The sequence below is a fragment of the Psammomys obesus genome, unplaced genomic scaffold, assembly GCF_907164565.1.
Source record: "Psammomys obesus unplaced genomic scaffold, mPsaObe1.curated_primary_1811, whole genome shotgun sequence".
In the NCBI taxonomy this organism is placed as follows: domain Eukaryota; kingdom Metazoa; phylum Chordata; class Mammalia; order Rodentia; family Muridae; genus Psammomys; species Psammomys obesus.
The window spans coordinates 24144637-24157693 of NW_026592890.1; the positions used below are offsets into that span (position 1 = coordinate 24144637).

The following is a 13057-nucleotide window of genomic DNA, read 5'->3' on the forward strand; positions in this document are numbered from 1 at the left end:
GGTGTTCATGGCTGTGATGACTTTAAACAAACAGAAACGAGGTGCTTTAGCCCCCACAGCAGTGCCTTTGTCTAGAGCAGGGCTGTGTTCATGAATAGGTTTGTGGTTTTCTTTTCTTTTTTCAGCTGTTACCCCGGGTACACTATGGAAGTGTTTACGTATGGGGAAATCAGTGCTCTGTCCCATAGTTTCTGCATCCGTCAACCACTGATCAAAAGTAGTTGGGAAAATCTGCATTTGTCCTATTCATATACAGACAATATAAGTAACTTAAGACGGTTAAAAGTTGACAAGAGGCTCTGCCTAAATCAAGCAGACATACTAGACATCCTGTCCATGTCATAAGTCGAGTGTCTTGGTATTTCCAGGCCAAGCCCCATGGGTATCAAGGGACCACTGCATGCTTGTGTAAACACGTTTTCCCTAGTCACTCTCAGATGCTGCACAGGCCTCTTCGGAAGTTCCGGAAACCATTTCCTTGCATTGCTTTTGCCCACAGGAAGCTTTCAGAGCCCTGAAGCTGACTCTCCAGGTTGTAGCTCCTCTCCACGACATTGTGGCCTACCTTTTCGGTTTTGCCAAACTTGGCAATTGCCCAGCACGCTTCGACTTTCCTCTGAGTCCTAACCCTTCGAGGAGTGACTGGGGAGGAGCCGAGGGCATTGGTAAGTAACTAATGGCTAGGTGATTCTCAGAAGTGCTTAGTTAATACTGGAAACCCAGAGGCGTATCCCCTCCTGACAGCAATGCGAAGGACCCAGGGAAAGCCCTGTTCTAAAGTGTCTCCAAGTGTAAGTTTTGACGATTGGCCTCACACTCATGGGCTTACCAGAGAGTAAACTGAGTCAAAAAATTAGAGGCCCAGCTTGGACCCTGTCTCTGCCTCTATATGTAAGCCACTTTACTCCTCACATCTATTTGCCAGTCTATAAAACGGGTGATGTCTCATGGAGGTGTTCTCTGGGTTGAAGTCTATGTAAGGATACTTAAGGATGCTGTAAAGACTATTCATTTCCTTTTCCTTCTTCTTCCTTATGACTCACATGACAGGGTTCCTACCCAAGTGCTCACTGTGAAGAAGCTGATAGTCCTGATAGCTGAGAACCACCTGATGGTGATAAGAATGAGGGAGGCTCAGCTTCCTATACTAAGGACCATTAGGCTGTAAGATGGTATCTTCATGTGTCTAGCATTGATAAGATATGCAACAGAGGTCAGAGAGATAGTTCTGTCAGGAAAGTGCTTGCAGCATGAAGGCTTGAGACCACATTTAACAGAAGCGTGTCTGACAGCTGGGGAGGCACAGACAGGTGGGTGTATGGGGCTCGCTGGCCATCCCATCCATCCTAACTGGAGAACCATAGAGCAGTGAGAAACCCTGTTTGACAAAGAAGGTAGATGGTACCTGAGGGGCCCCAGGTACCCCCAAGGTTGATCCACTCATGTGCACACACATTTACAAACTCATACGCTAGCACACACACGGACATGCTATGCGGTGTGTGTGTGTGTGTGTGTGTGTGTGTTTTGGGGGCGGGGATGTATGCCACATGTGTGTGATACTCATGGAGGTCAAAAGATCCTCTGGAGCTGGAATTCCAGCTACCCAACATGTAAGCTATCCACCATGGGTGCTAGGAACTGAATTCAGGTCCTGCAGAAGAGCAGCAGGCAATCTTAGCTGCTCAGCTATCTCTCCAGCCTCAATAATACAATCTTATATAAAGCAAATAAGGATGGATTGGAAGCAGAGACTTTGGTTTTAGTAATTTGCCTCAGACAAATTAAATCACTAGCTGTGTTGATAGTGATCAGCTTAAATCAAGTACTGTAACATAGTAGCCAGGAATTTGACAAAATGAGAGGAGCTGAAAGCCTATTTAGACTTAGTGATTAAACAAACAAACAAACAAATGTGAGATGATCCGAGTCCATTCCCTCCCAACTGTGACTTAAAGGAAAGATGTCTGAAAGGGACCCTGGAGCTGGTGGCCTGTAAGTTTGCATCATTCTAATATACACAGAAGAAATCTGGATAGCAGGATGTGGGGCAAGGCGGGGAAAGGCGGAGTGGTGATATAGGAGGAGGCTCGATGTCTGGCTGAGGTGAAGAAACCAGAAACAGGCTGATGTTGGCACCAGCTCAGCAAGAAGCTTGGAACTGTCTCAGGTTCATGGCCTCACCTGGACACGAGCAAGTCCTGCAGACATGTCACAAGATGAAAGCCACACAGCGTGCTAAGCTGCGTGCTGGGAAACCGTGGGCGCTAGGGTTTTAAAGAGTCAGGAGAAAGGAGAGAGGGCCATGAGAACTGTTCATCCTGTTTTTATAGTCTGTGGCAGCCAGAGCTGCATCTCTGGTTGACCGCTGCCCAGGAAGTTTTGCCCCAGCAGTTGGGGGCAGGAGTGCCACTCACCAGAAGGTGGAGAAAACAGGGAGGGTCCTTCTACGAGACAAAGAGAAGACATCAACCAACACCACCAGCCCATCATTGTGGCGCTGAGATGAGACCACTGAGGACTAGAGTTCAGAATGAAGGAAGCTGTGCCCTTGCTGCTGATGGACCACAGCCCCAGGTCTCACGGAGCTGTGCAGAGCTCAGGTCTTCTGAGGGGTCAGTTAGAAACGGCACACTTTGCAAGTAAAAAAACAAAATTCTCAGGGGAATATGTGCAAAGCTTGGCATGCTCTGATTTGTTGAAAATAGATGAAGAGCAAATTAAGTGAAAAAGGAAAAAAAATTCCACTAAAATAATCATCTTCCTAAGAAAGCTGCTAGGCTGCTTAACTCCTGCCGGGATCCCAGAGGAGGCAGGAGAACCAAGGTGGAAGATGGAACTGAGTCTTTCCTGGCAGCAGACACAATGAGATTTTTGGACTTCCACACTTTTAAAATATTTTTGTAAACTTGGATATGACCTTCTGCCCTTCCCCATGACCAAAGGAAGCCACTCTGACAAACTGAGCTTCGGTGGACCCTGCCAAATTCTCCCTTCCCTGATAAGCAGCCATTCCATTTGGAGTCATTGTGAACCTAGGGAGCAGAGTGGGGTCATTTACACTGAATTTTCTTTGCCAAAGGTCAAAAGGCCCAAACACAATAAATATATACTGTCCCTCTCTCTTCTCCCCCTCCATTGGGAGGGGGCCTCCCACACAGAACCCTCTTCCTGAAAAAAGAGAGACGTCCTTTCCTTTTCTGATGTGACCTGGGTCCTCTTGCCATCCTCTACTCCCTGCCTACACCCGCCACTTCCTCTTCCCAAACATCCTGTCTCTACCGAAGAGGAAACAGAATGAAGATTGTGAAGTCAGTTGGAGGCAAAGAAGGGGTAGTTCCCACCAGGATAGCTGCAGTGTAATAAGCCACGGGTAAACACAGAAGTACTCTCACACAGACCCTCCTGCCTCTGCCTCCCAAGTCCTGGTATCAAGGCTGTGGGGTAGCCCACGTTTACCACCACACCTGGCTTTACTTGTGCTTTAACTTGTGACACTTTACACATAAAGATCCAGGCTTTGCAATGGGAGCGATCATGTGGTGTTTGCCTGAGTCTAGGCTACCTCAGCCGATGTAGTAGATGTGGTAATTTCTGGATCTTTTTTTTTTTTTTTGGCAAATTTCGTGTTTCTCCACAGCTGAATCAACTTGTGTCACATTTTTATTATCTGCTCATCTGTTGGTAGACAGCTGATTCCATATTCCTCTCGTCTGTCACGTGTCAAACAACAAACGGAAGCAGGATCTGGACTGCTCGTTATTCCTAAAGTCACATGAAAATGTTGCAAGGACCAGCAGCCATTCTCAACCCTGGAACCATCCTAGTCAAACTCTCACAGACAGCTTCCTGTTCAATCTCATAGTCCTCTGCTTTCCCAGGATGCAAATGGCTAAGGAGGCCCAACACTAACCAGTTAGAAAGAAAGAGTCTGCTTGAGTCTGGCGTAGCCACCAAGAGAGATTAACCTCATGCCTGTCTTGAGCATGGAGGAACAGTGATGCGTCACAGCCTCTCTTATGTCAGGGGAGAGAGCTGTCACCACCCTCAGAGGAAGCTGACAAACTTTTTTTTTTTTTTTTTGAGCACACAGGCCTGCCGTGCTCCCTCTGTGTTTGCTGGCTTTTGCTGAGCTCTCTTATTTCATCTGACTTCTTCCCACCTTGAGCCAAGGGCGGGAGTCCAGGTGCAGGCCGAGCTCCTCCACCCAGCCAGAATGCTCCAAAAAGCTCCCATTTCCAAGTTCATCTGGAGGCTGAGGGCCCCTATTATGTGGATCCTTCTCTTGTAGTAAAGGGTCCAAGAACTAGGCCAAATTCCTGAAATGACTAGAACCTTCTAGAAGTTTATACACGGATATGTATGCACATATATGTGTGTATGCATGTATGTGTGCTGTGTCTTTTTACTGGCTTTGTGACACTAGTCCACACACTAGTGACAAAGGAAGGGTGATTCACATGGAATCAAAATAAAAATGAATGTGGCGTCTAGCAGAGAGTAACTTCAAGTCCCTGGTGGGGACTTCTGAGAACTTGCTCAACCCAGTGTCGTTTCTTTTTTTCTTCTATTTTGAGACCATGGCCTTGCATATTTAAAACTTTCAGCACTATGTCCTGACTGTGCTCAAGGCACGGGGGATTTCTTTCTTCCAGAGGGAGGAAGGAAGGGAAGCTAAATCGGACTTTGGTTTTTTAGAACTGCTGGTCTCACAAAAATGTATAATTAGCACATCCACAAACAGAGGAAGTCCATTTGGGTGACAAGTGAGTTCTAGAGGTGAAAGGCAGGTCTGCTGGGTTCGCTAGGGCAGCCAGTATCTCACACTGTCTGATTCAAGTGTCGCCCCGCTTTCTAGGGACTGAGCTCCAAGAGCTGCAGAAAATGATTGACAGTCTCCAGAACCCCCAGGACCCCAGCCAGGTGGCTGAGGCCCTCCTCCTGCGCAGGGAGGTGACGTTGCTCCGGTTTGATGCTGCGGTGAGACATCTCCACCGGTAAGGGCTAAGGGCAGGAGAGCTGCTGTTCCTGCCAGCAAGATTCTGCTGGGCAGGTGCTCCCTGAGGCCCCATTCGGGGAGGCCACAGTTAGCAAGATTAGATAACCGGCCCCAAAATAGGGCCCGCCTCACACAGATCCAGCACGCTGGCTGCGCCAAACGTTTCTGGCAGAGCCTGTCTGTGTGGCGTCTGCCCTAGTATTCCAGAGTTTTTTAAAGACAATTTTCAAACAGCCCGGGTAACAACTGCCACTTTTAAATATACCTTTAAATGTCATAGGGAGTAAAGCTTTGGTATTTCTGAAGAGTTTCCCCTTTTCAATTCTACCTTTCAAAGGGACAGCTTTCACTGTTTATCTGAGTCTCGGACGACTGGCTACGGGAGTTGATTTTTAAATAAATCTGCCTTGATCTTGTAGGAACCATCTCTTCAAGGCTTCTGCATATGGAAGTTTTATTTGGCCGACTAAGCATGAGTCTGATGGATTTGGACTGAGTTTGGATTGATATTCATGTTTCCAGAAAATGTTTTATATGAGAATGAAAAGGTGTCCGGCCTGACCACCCCTGGATTTGTGCGCGCGCACGTGTGTGAGAGGGGTGGGGGAGAGTGCTTGTTCTTAATCAGCGCAAAAGGCAGTAACAACAAAACACTAGTACTTGCTGTGTAGTTCAGGAAATCCTGAAACTCCTAAGTAGCCAAAGCAGGCCTTGAACTTGAGTCTTATCTTCCCTGTCTTAGCCCCCTGAGTGGCCAGCCTGTTTCACCAACCCCACCTTGTTTTTTTTTTATTTTGTTTTGCTTTAAAACAAAGTCTTAATTTGTAGCCCTTGCTGGTCTGAAACTTGCTATGTAAACAGGCCAGCCTTGAACTCCAACCAGCCTTCCAGTGTTGCAGTTACAGGCATGAACCACCCCTGCCCCATGACGTTCCAATTACTTTTAAATTACCATAACTTGCCAACTTCTTCCAATTCATCTCCAGCGTGATTATTCAGCTGAAGGGGGCCCCAAAGGGCTGTACTTACATTTGCTTTTTTTTTCTGCCAACGATTCTCAGATTTAGGATATAAATTTAGCAGTGCAAAGCTTCGTGTTGACTTTTTTTTTTTTTTTTTTTAACATTTTATTGTCAGAGAACTTTGGAGTTGTAGCTTAGTTTAGTTTGTGGGCTGTAAAGTCTGTGACTGTCAGGATGGCCACAGAGTCGGCCACTAGGTTGACCTCTGTACTCTGAAAGCCTAAAGATTTTTTGTTTTGTTTCATTTTCCATTTTGTTTTGGTTTTGGCTTTGGGTTTTTTGTTTTGTTTTGTTTTTGAGACAGGGTCTTTACTCTAGCCTGGGTTATTCTGGAACTGCCACAAATAGTAGCCTTCGGAGTACTGAGACACAGGAGTGAGCCTCCTCCATCGCCCTCAAGGGGGCCTCTTCAGATTCCAGCCATGCAGGGTTCTGTCTGGGTCTGTTTTAGAGAAAGCTTCCAAACCACCTTGTGTCGTCCTCACTTGTGGCCATGAATGGGGGACAGAGTATCTTATTTCTAGGTCCTTCTCAGAGGAAACCACCCAGGTGGCACACCTGGCATTCTTTATTTGGTCCATCTTCCTGGTCCTCCCCCCCCACTTCCACCCCCATCCAGAATGCCTCGTAATGAGTGTATGTGGAATTACGCATTAGAATCGGAGCCTCAGAAAGTTTTAGCTTCAAAACCTGTGAACTTTGGTAGCTTCTGGGCCGCTGCACAGCGGAGAAGGGGGCTCAGAAGAGAAGGCCGGAGGGTAGATAAGAAAGGCTGGAGGAACCGGTCTGGGGTATCCATGCCTTTAATCCTAGTGCTTGGGAGGCAGAGGCAGGTGGATTTCTGTGAATCTGAGAACAGCCTGTTCTACAAGGTGAGTTCCAGGACAGCCAAGGCTACCTGGCTCAAAAACCAAAACAAACAAAAAGAAAGACTGAAGGAGAAATGTTACCCTTCTCCATCACCCGATGTCGCACTGATCCTGCAGATGAAGGAAAGGGTTTAGATAATCGAGATACAGGACATGGCTAAAATTCCCTGGACCATCTCAGAATTTACCTGAGCAAGCTGGGCTCTTTGATCCAGGAAAAGATCTGCTCCTGCAAGAGGGAGGTTCCTCCTGGGTTTGAAAAGAAAGTCCTCAACTCTTCCCCGGAATGAGGGGAAGGTGCTGTGGTAGACTCGGGGAAGCAGGAAGGATGCAGGATGATGGCTCTGTAAAGTTGCCCATCACCCTCCTACCCATACAGAAGAGACATAGCGATGGCATTACCTGACATGTCTCATACTATCCGGCTTTGAGGGCTGGAGGGGAAGACTTGACGGAAATCTGTGGCTGTCCCCTAATAGGTCAAAGTCCTATTGTGTAGGGTCCAACATTTGCCTCTGTCCACTGAGGAGCTGTCTCACTCCTGACATGCCTGAGGGTCGAGCTTATTTATAGGGGACGAGGAAGCCCTTCAGAGGCAACTTACAGAAGAGGATGAAATAGCGGTGTAGAAAGTGTTTCTGCTCTGCGTGTGCTTGTGCCATTAGGGGCGACGAATGGAAGGGAAAATGAGGAGCTGTCTTAAGGATTTATTCACTGCAACAAGCCTTCCCTAGGAGCTCCTGCTTCTTCCAGGAACAGCACCAGCTTCTTGCTCCTTGGCTCTGCCTTAGCTTTGATTCATTTTAAATGTTAGTCTTACTCTTGGATTGTCCTGTTTTAAGGGCTTGGATCATTTAGATGTCAGCACATGGCTTAAGACTATCTGGGGGTTTCATGTAACATGGGCTTGGCACATGACGATGGCCCCCGTCTCTACTATTTGAGAAGGGCAGAGCCATGACAGTGCCTGGCCTGTCAGGGAGGGTTCTGTTATATTCTTGCCTCCAGGGAAAGGCTCCAGCACACACCCTGAGTGTTCACCACCCTCCGAGGTCCAGGTCTAAAGCAGCTGGCCTGGTATCGGGCTCTCGGCAACCCGCGTGAGTAAGGGAAGGTAGGCCTCATTTCGGCCCCCAGCCACGTGTTGATAAGAGAGCATACAGGTTGTGACTGGAATGTTTGAAGAATTAAATGTTGTATTGCGCTGCAGAGAGACTTCTCTTTATGATTTATTGGCAGGTGGCAAGTGCCCAAGTCATAAACAGCAAGCCATCCTTACGTAGGTTTTGGGGATGGAGCTCAGACCCTCAGGCTTATACCCCATGTGCCTTCTCATAGGTTCCCTGCACAGCATCTTGAGTATCGTTCATGAGCTGTGCTGGCCAGACACTGATAAAATGTATAAGCCCCCTGAGGCGAGCAAGAGTCCAGGCTCTGCCCCCAGACCATTCTAACTAACTAACTAATCTAATGGCCATGATGGCCATTCCCAGCCTCTAAAGATGCTGGTGGCTAAGCTTGGTCCTACAGGGAGGAGGAGGAGGAAGAAGAGGAGGAGGAGGAGGAGGAGGAGGAGGGGAAAGAAAGAGAGAGAGAGAGAGAGAGCCCAAGATGAGGCTACAAAACCCCAATAATCCCAATCCATCCTAGAAAACCCTGTCCCCCTACCCCCACCCCACCCCCAAGAAACCCTATATAGAGCCTGCTTCCTGCTCAGTTCTTTGCTACTTCTTGCTGAAGCAGAGGCAGCCACCCTCCTGTGTCTTTCCCAATTAATCTCTTGTGTGAGGTTTGTCGTGCAGTGTGACTCTTTGGTGTTCCTTGACTCCTGACTGCTAGGAGACCTTTCCCTTCAGAACTGTAACACTTACAGATCCTGGCCAGGCTTTGCCAACTGAAAGCCTGGGTAACTTGTCACAGGGAGGGCGAGAACCATCTCAGTATTGCCAAAGTCACAGTAAAACACACACACACACACACACACACACACACACACACACACACACACACGAGGATGGAAGCTTGGCTTTGGTTGTGTCACTACTGTTGGCCAAGTCTGTAGGCTGTGAGTAATTTTTACTGCCTTCACAGAAAAGGAAGGAAAAAGAAACACAGTTTGTAACTCAACCCCGGGCCACACTGGCTGTGGTGGTAGAACTTGTGCTCATACTTCCTACTGTTCTCCTTTCCTGCAGCTCAGAGCTTGGGTTAGACATAGTTATAACTTTCTTTACAAACTGAAAAATACTCATCAAATACGGTTGCACATGCCTTTAATTTCAGCAGGCTGAGGAAGGAGAGCTGCTTTGAATTTGAGGCCAGCCTGGGCTATGTACTGAATGCCAGGACTGGCAGAGCTAACACAGGAAGACCATGTCCCCCCAAAACAAAAATAGTGAGGTAAGGTCGTGTGCATCTGTAAACCCAGAACGTGGGAGATAGAACGATCAGGCATTCTATACACAGTGAGTTCAAAGCCCACCTGAGCTGTGTCCGATCCTATTTCAAAGTAAAACAACAACAAAAAGAATAAATAAAATAGGAAAACAGTAGTCTTCGTTAGGGTTTCTATTGCTGCCATAAAACATAATAACAAAAAGGAACTAGGGAGGAGAGAGTTTGTTTTAGCTTACACCCTAATACCATCATCCAAGCCCGTCAGGACAAGAACTCAAGGCAGGATCCTGAAGGCAGAGACTGATGCAGAGACCATAGAGGAGTGCTCAGCCTGGGCTTGCTCCTCACAGCATGCTCAGCCTACTTTCCTAGAGAACCAAGGACCACCAGCCCAGGGGTCGCACCACCCACAGAGAGCTGGACCCTCCCACAGCACTCATCCATTTAAAAGAAAATGTACACAGGCTTGTCCACCGGCCAGTCTGCTGGGGGGCTTTTCTCAGTTGAGGTTCCCTCTTCCCAAATTACTCTAGCTTGTATAAGGTTGACATAATATTATTTAGCATAGTAATAAATGTTTAGTAGAAAAGTCTCAAATGGGGATGGGAGAAGTAAAAGAAGATCTATCTTCTTCTTCATTGCTATGACAAACAAACAAACAAACAAAAACGAAAATCACTTAACAAAAGAAAAGCTTATTTTGGTTCACAGTTTGAGGGTATAGTCCATCACGGCCAGAGAAGCATGGAGGCATGAGGAGTGAGGCTACTGGTCGTATTGCAGTCAGGAAGCAGAATATGAATGCTGGTGCTTACCTTGTTTTATCCCCTTCCCTATTTGTTCAGTCTGAGGCCCAAGCCCATGAGATGGTGCAACCCACATTGGGAATGGCTCTTCCTTCTTTAACCTCCCCAGAAACACCCTCAGAGACACACCCAGTTGTGTCTCCTAAGTAATTCTAAGTCAGTCTGGTTAACAATGATTGGCCGTCACATTTATCCTCTTTCGACCCCTCCCTTAATAATGACATTGTCTGGGTTCCTGATAAGCTTTAAACAAAGAGAAAGGTGTTGCCTCATGAGCCCCTTCGTCCCCTTCATGATTATGGGCCCAGTCTTGTGTTGGTCTTCTACGTGTAATCACTGCTGCTAAGAATTCATGGAGGCCATGGCCATGCCATGGCCAGAGGACAGCGTCCCATAACACTTTGGTTCTAGCAGGGATCTAAAATTATTTCCAGGAATTTGAAGTCACTTTGGTAACTTTGTTCCAAAATTCTTCACAGACTTTCTAAGATAATGTCAGGGGCTAAACAGATGACTCAGCACTTAAGAGTACATATACTTGTCCACAAGTAGAATCAGAGTTTGGTTCCCAGCACCCATGCCAGGCAACTCACATCTATTGTGGGTTTTCCTCCAGACCCCAAGCTCATGAAGTAATGATTCATGAGACTCATAGTATACATTTACAAATACCTAGGCCATATAGCTAGGCTTTTCTCTTGTTAGCTCGTAACTTAAAATAACCCATTTTACTAATCTATATTTTGCCATGTGGCTGGTTACCTGTGCTTAGGTACTCTGTACCTGTCCTCCTCACACCTTGTTGGCTAGATTTCCCATGCCTGGCTTTATCCCAGAATCCTTTTTGCCTACCAGATGCCCCACCTTCTATTCTATCTATCCAATAAGTTATAGGTTTTTATTGACAGGTGATGCTTCCATACAGACACAGAGATTCCTTCTATATTTCCCCCATTAAGTCCAATAAAAGACTTTTTCTTTCAATAATAAAGTAACATACAATAATAACAGTTGTGAAACAATAATGAAAACTATTAGGTAAAATTTACATTCACAGTTTCTAGTCCATATGTATTTGTCAAGTTTGGAGAAAGTATTCTATTATCTATCCTATCTTGATGAGTTCAGAGTTTTGCACCTGAATCATTTTCTATCATGACTTGCATTACCAATATAAAGGCATTTTCTTAGACCTTAAAAATATCTTCTTAAACCCTAAATAACTTAAACTTAATTCTAAGACTCTAAATACTTCAACCACATCAGAGGCTTGAGAAGGAATAAATATTACCTACTAAGTAGGAAGTGCATGCAAGCATCTTACAAAATATAGAAATGACAGACAGCTGGCTGCCTGGACAGTCCCCAAAATTTCTCTATAATGTTGGGGCATCATCTTCAGCCTTCTGGCCCAGAATATCTGACAGACATATTTATGAAGCAGTAATTATGAAGGACTTGCTTTTTCTGTCTTGGCAGTGCTTGGCAGTCGATTTTGCCTGCATCCAAGTTTTACCCATTTTAGACAGCATTCTGTCTGCAGTTGAAATGAGAGCGTTTTCTTTGCTCAGTGGCTTAAAACATATTTAAATGCTACTTTCTGTAGGTCTCTGAGGTTTTTTGAAGACCACCTATCTATCTGTATACATTTACATGATGCATAATTATTATCTATTTATCTATAGTATATCTAAATAAACAAGCATTGCTTGTTCACTATCTGTTCAACCTAGGATGTATATTTCTGTGATGAACTGGACTAGTATCTGGCATGACCATGAGTTTGATAGACTATTAACTTGCATTTTAAAACTAGCCCAAGCAGTTTGTAATAGCAACTCTTAAAAAGACTGGAAGTAAAACTTGTGTTTATAAATGAGTTGCATAGGTCCAATACCTTACATAAAAATTGAAACATATATACACGTATGTGTATCAAAAATAACTTTAAATTTGTATCAATATACAATAATCTATGCCAATATGTCAAAAATAAACTTAATTCTGTGTCAATATACAAAAAGTTATACTAATAGAAATAAAAATAACCTTTTTTTGTATCAATATGCAAATCTATACCAATGTAAGCAAAAATAACCTTAATTTTGTATCACTATACAATAATCTATACCAATGTGTCAAAAATATTTCTCCAGGAGATCTGACACCCTCTTCTGGCCTCTGTAGGCACCTGCCCTCACAGGCAAATACCCACCCATAACATACACATATCATTTTTAAAAACAAACCTTCAGTAGAGAAGGAGATAGAGAGAGATTGTGTCAAAGACTGAACAAGTAAGACTGAACAAGGCTGGCCCCTGAAGGAGGAAGAAGGGGAAGGGAGGGAATGGAGAGAGGGAACGGGAGAGGAGGGGAAAAAGAGAGCTGAGAACTGGTGGTAGACAAGCGTGACTGATGTGATAAGAGCCACGCAGTGGCTGCCCAGTCACTCTGCTTCTGCTGGCTTGTGCTGAAATGTGTCTCTGTTAGGACAGCCTGCTCTCTATACTGTCATTTTAAGTAAGCATATATATGGTTGTATGGTTGTATGTAGAGAGATCTTGGAAAATTTAAAGGAAGGTGAGGAAGGAGCATGTCTGCCATGTTGGGCTCTGTGATGAGGGAAGGTGATCTCTTGTGTGAGGCTTGTCTTCATATCTCAGGCAGTTCCCGGCTCAGTATTAGGAACATTCTAGCCACTTGCTCTGTCACTGCTGTACTTGCTATGTTGAGTTTTCCCTGGCAGGGCCCCCTGAGAAATCACATGGAAGTTAAAAAACAAACAAACCAAGCAAAACAACATCAGGGAAATAAGTTTATGTAGCCTTTAGGCGACTCCATCCACCATCCTAAGCAGAGTGCAGAGCTGGGGCTTAGCTCAGTGGTAGAGTGCATGCTTAGCATGTTCAGGGTTGACACACACACACACACACACACACACACACACACACACACACACACA

The 13057-nt window shown here is 45.5% G+C and overlaps 1 protein-coding gene across 1 annotated transcript in view; it reads left to right on the forward strand.

Moving 5' to 3' along the window:
- The window catches only part of LOC129683262 (uncharacterized), a 144415-nt gene that overhangs the window by 82756 nt on the left and 48602 nt on the right, over positions 1-13057 (forward strand). The window contains 2 exon segments of the mRNA XM_055615877.1: positions 500-665; positions 4859-4997. Of these exon segments, the coding sequence (XP_055471852.1) occupies positions 500-665; positions 4859-4997 (305 nt within the window).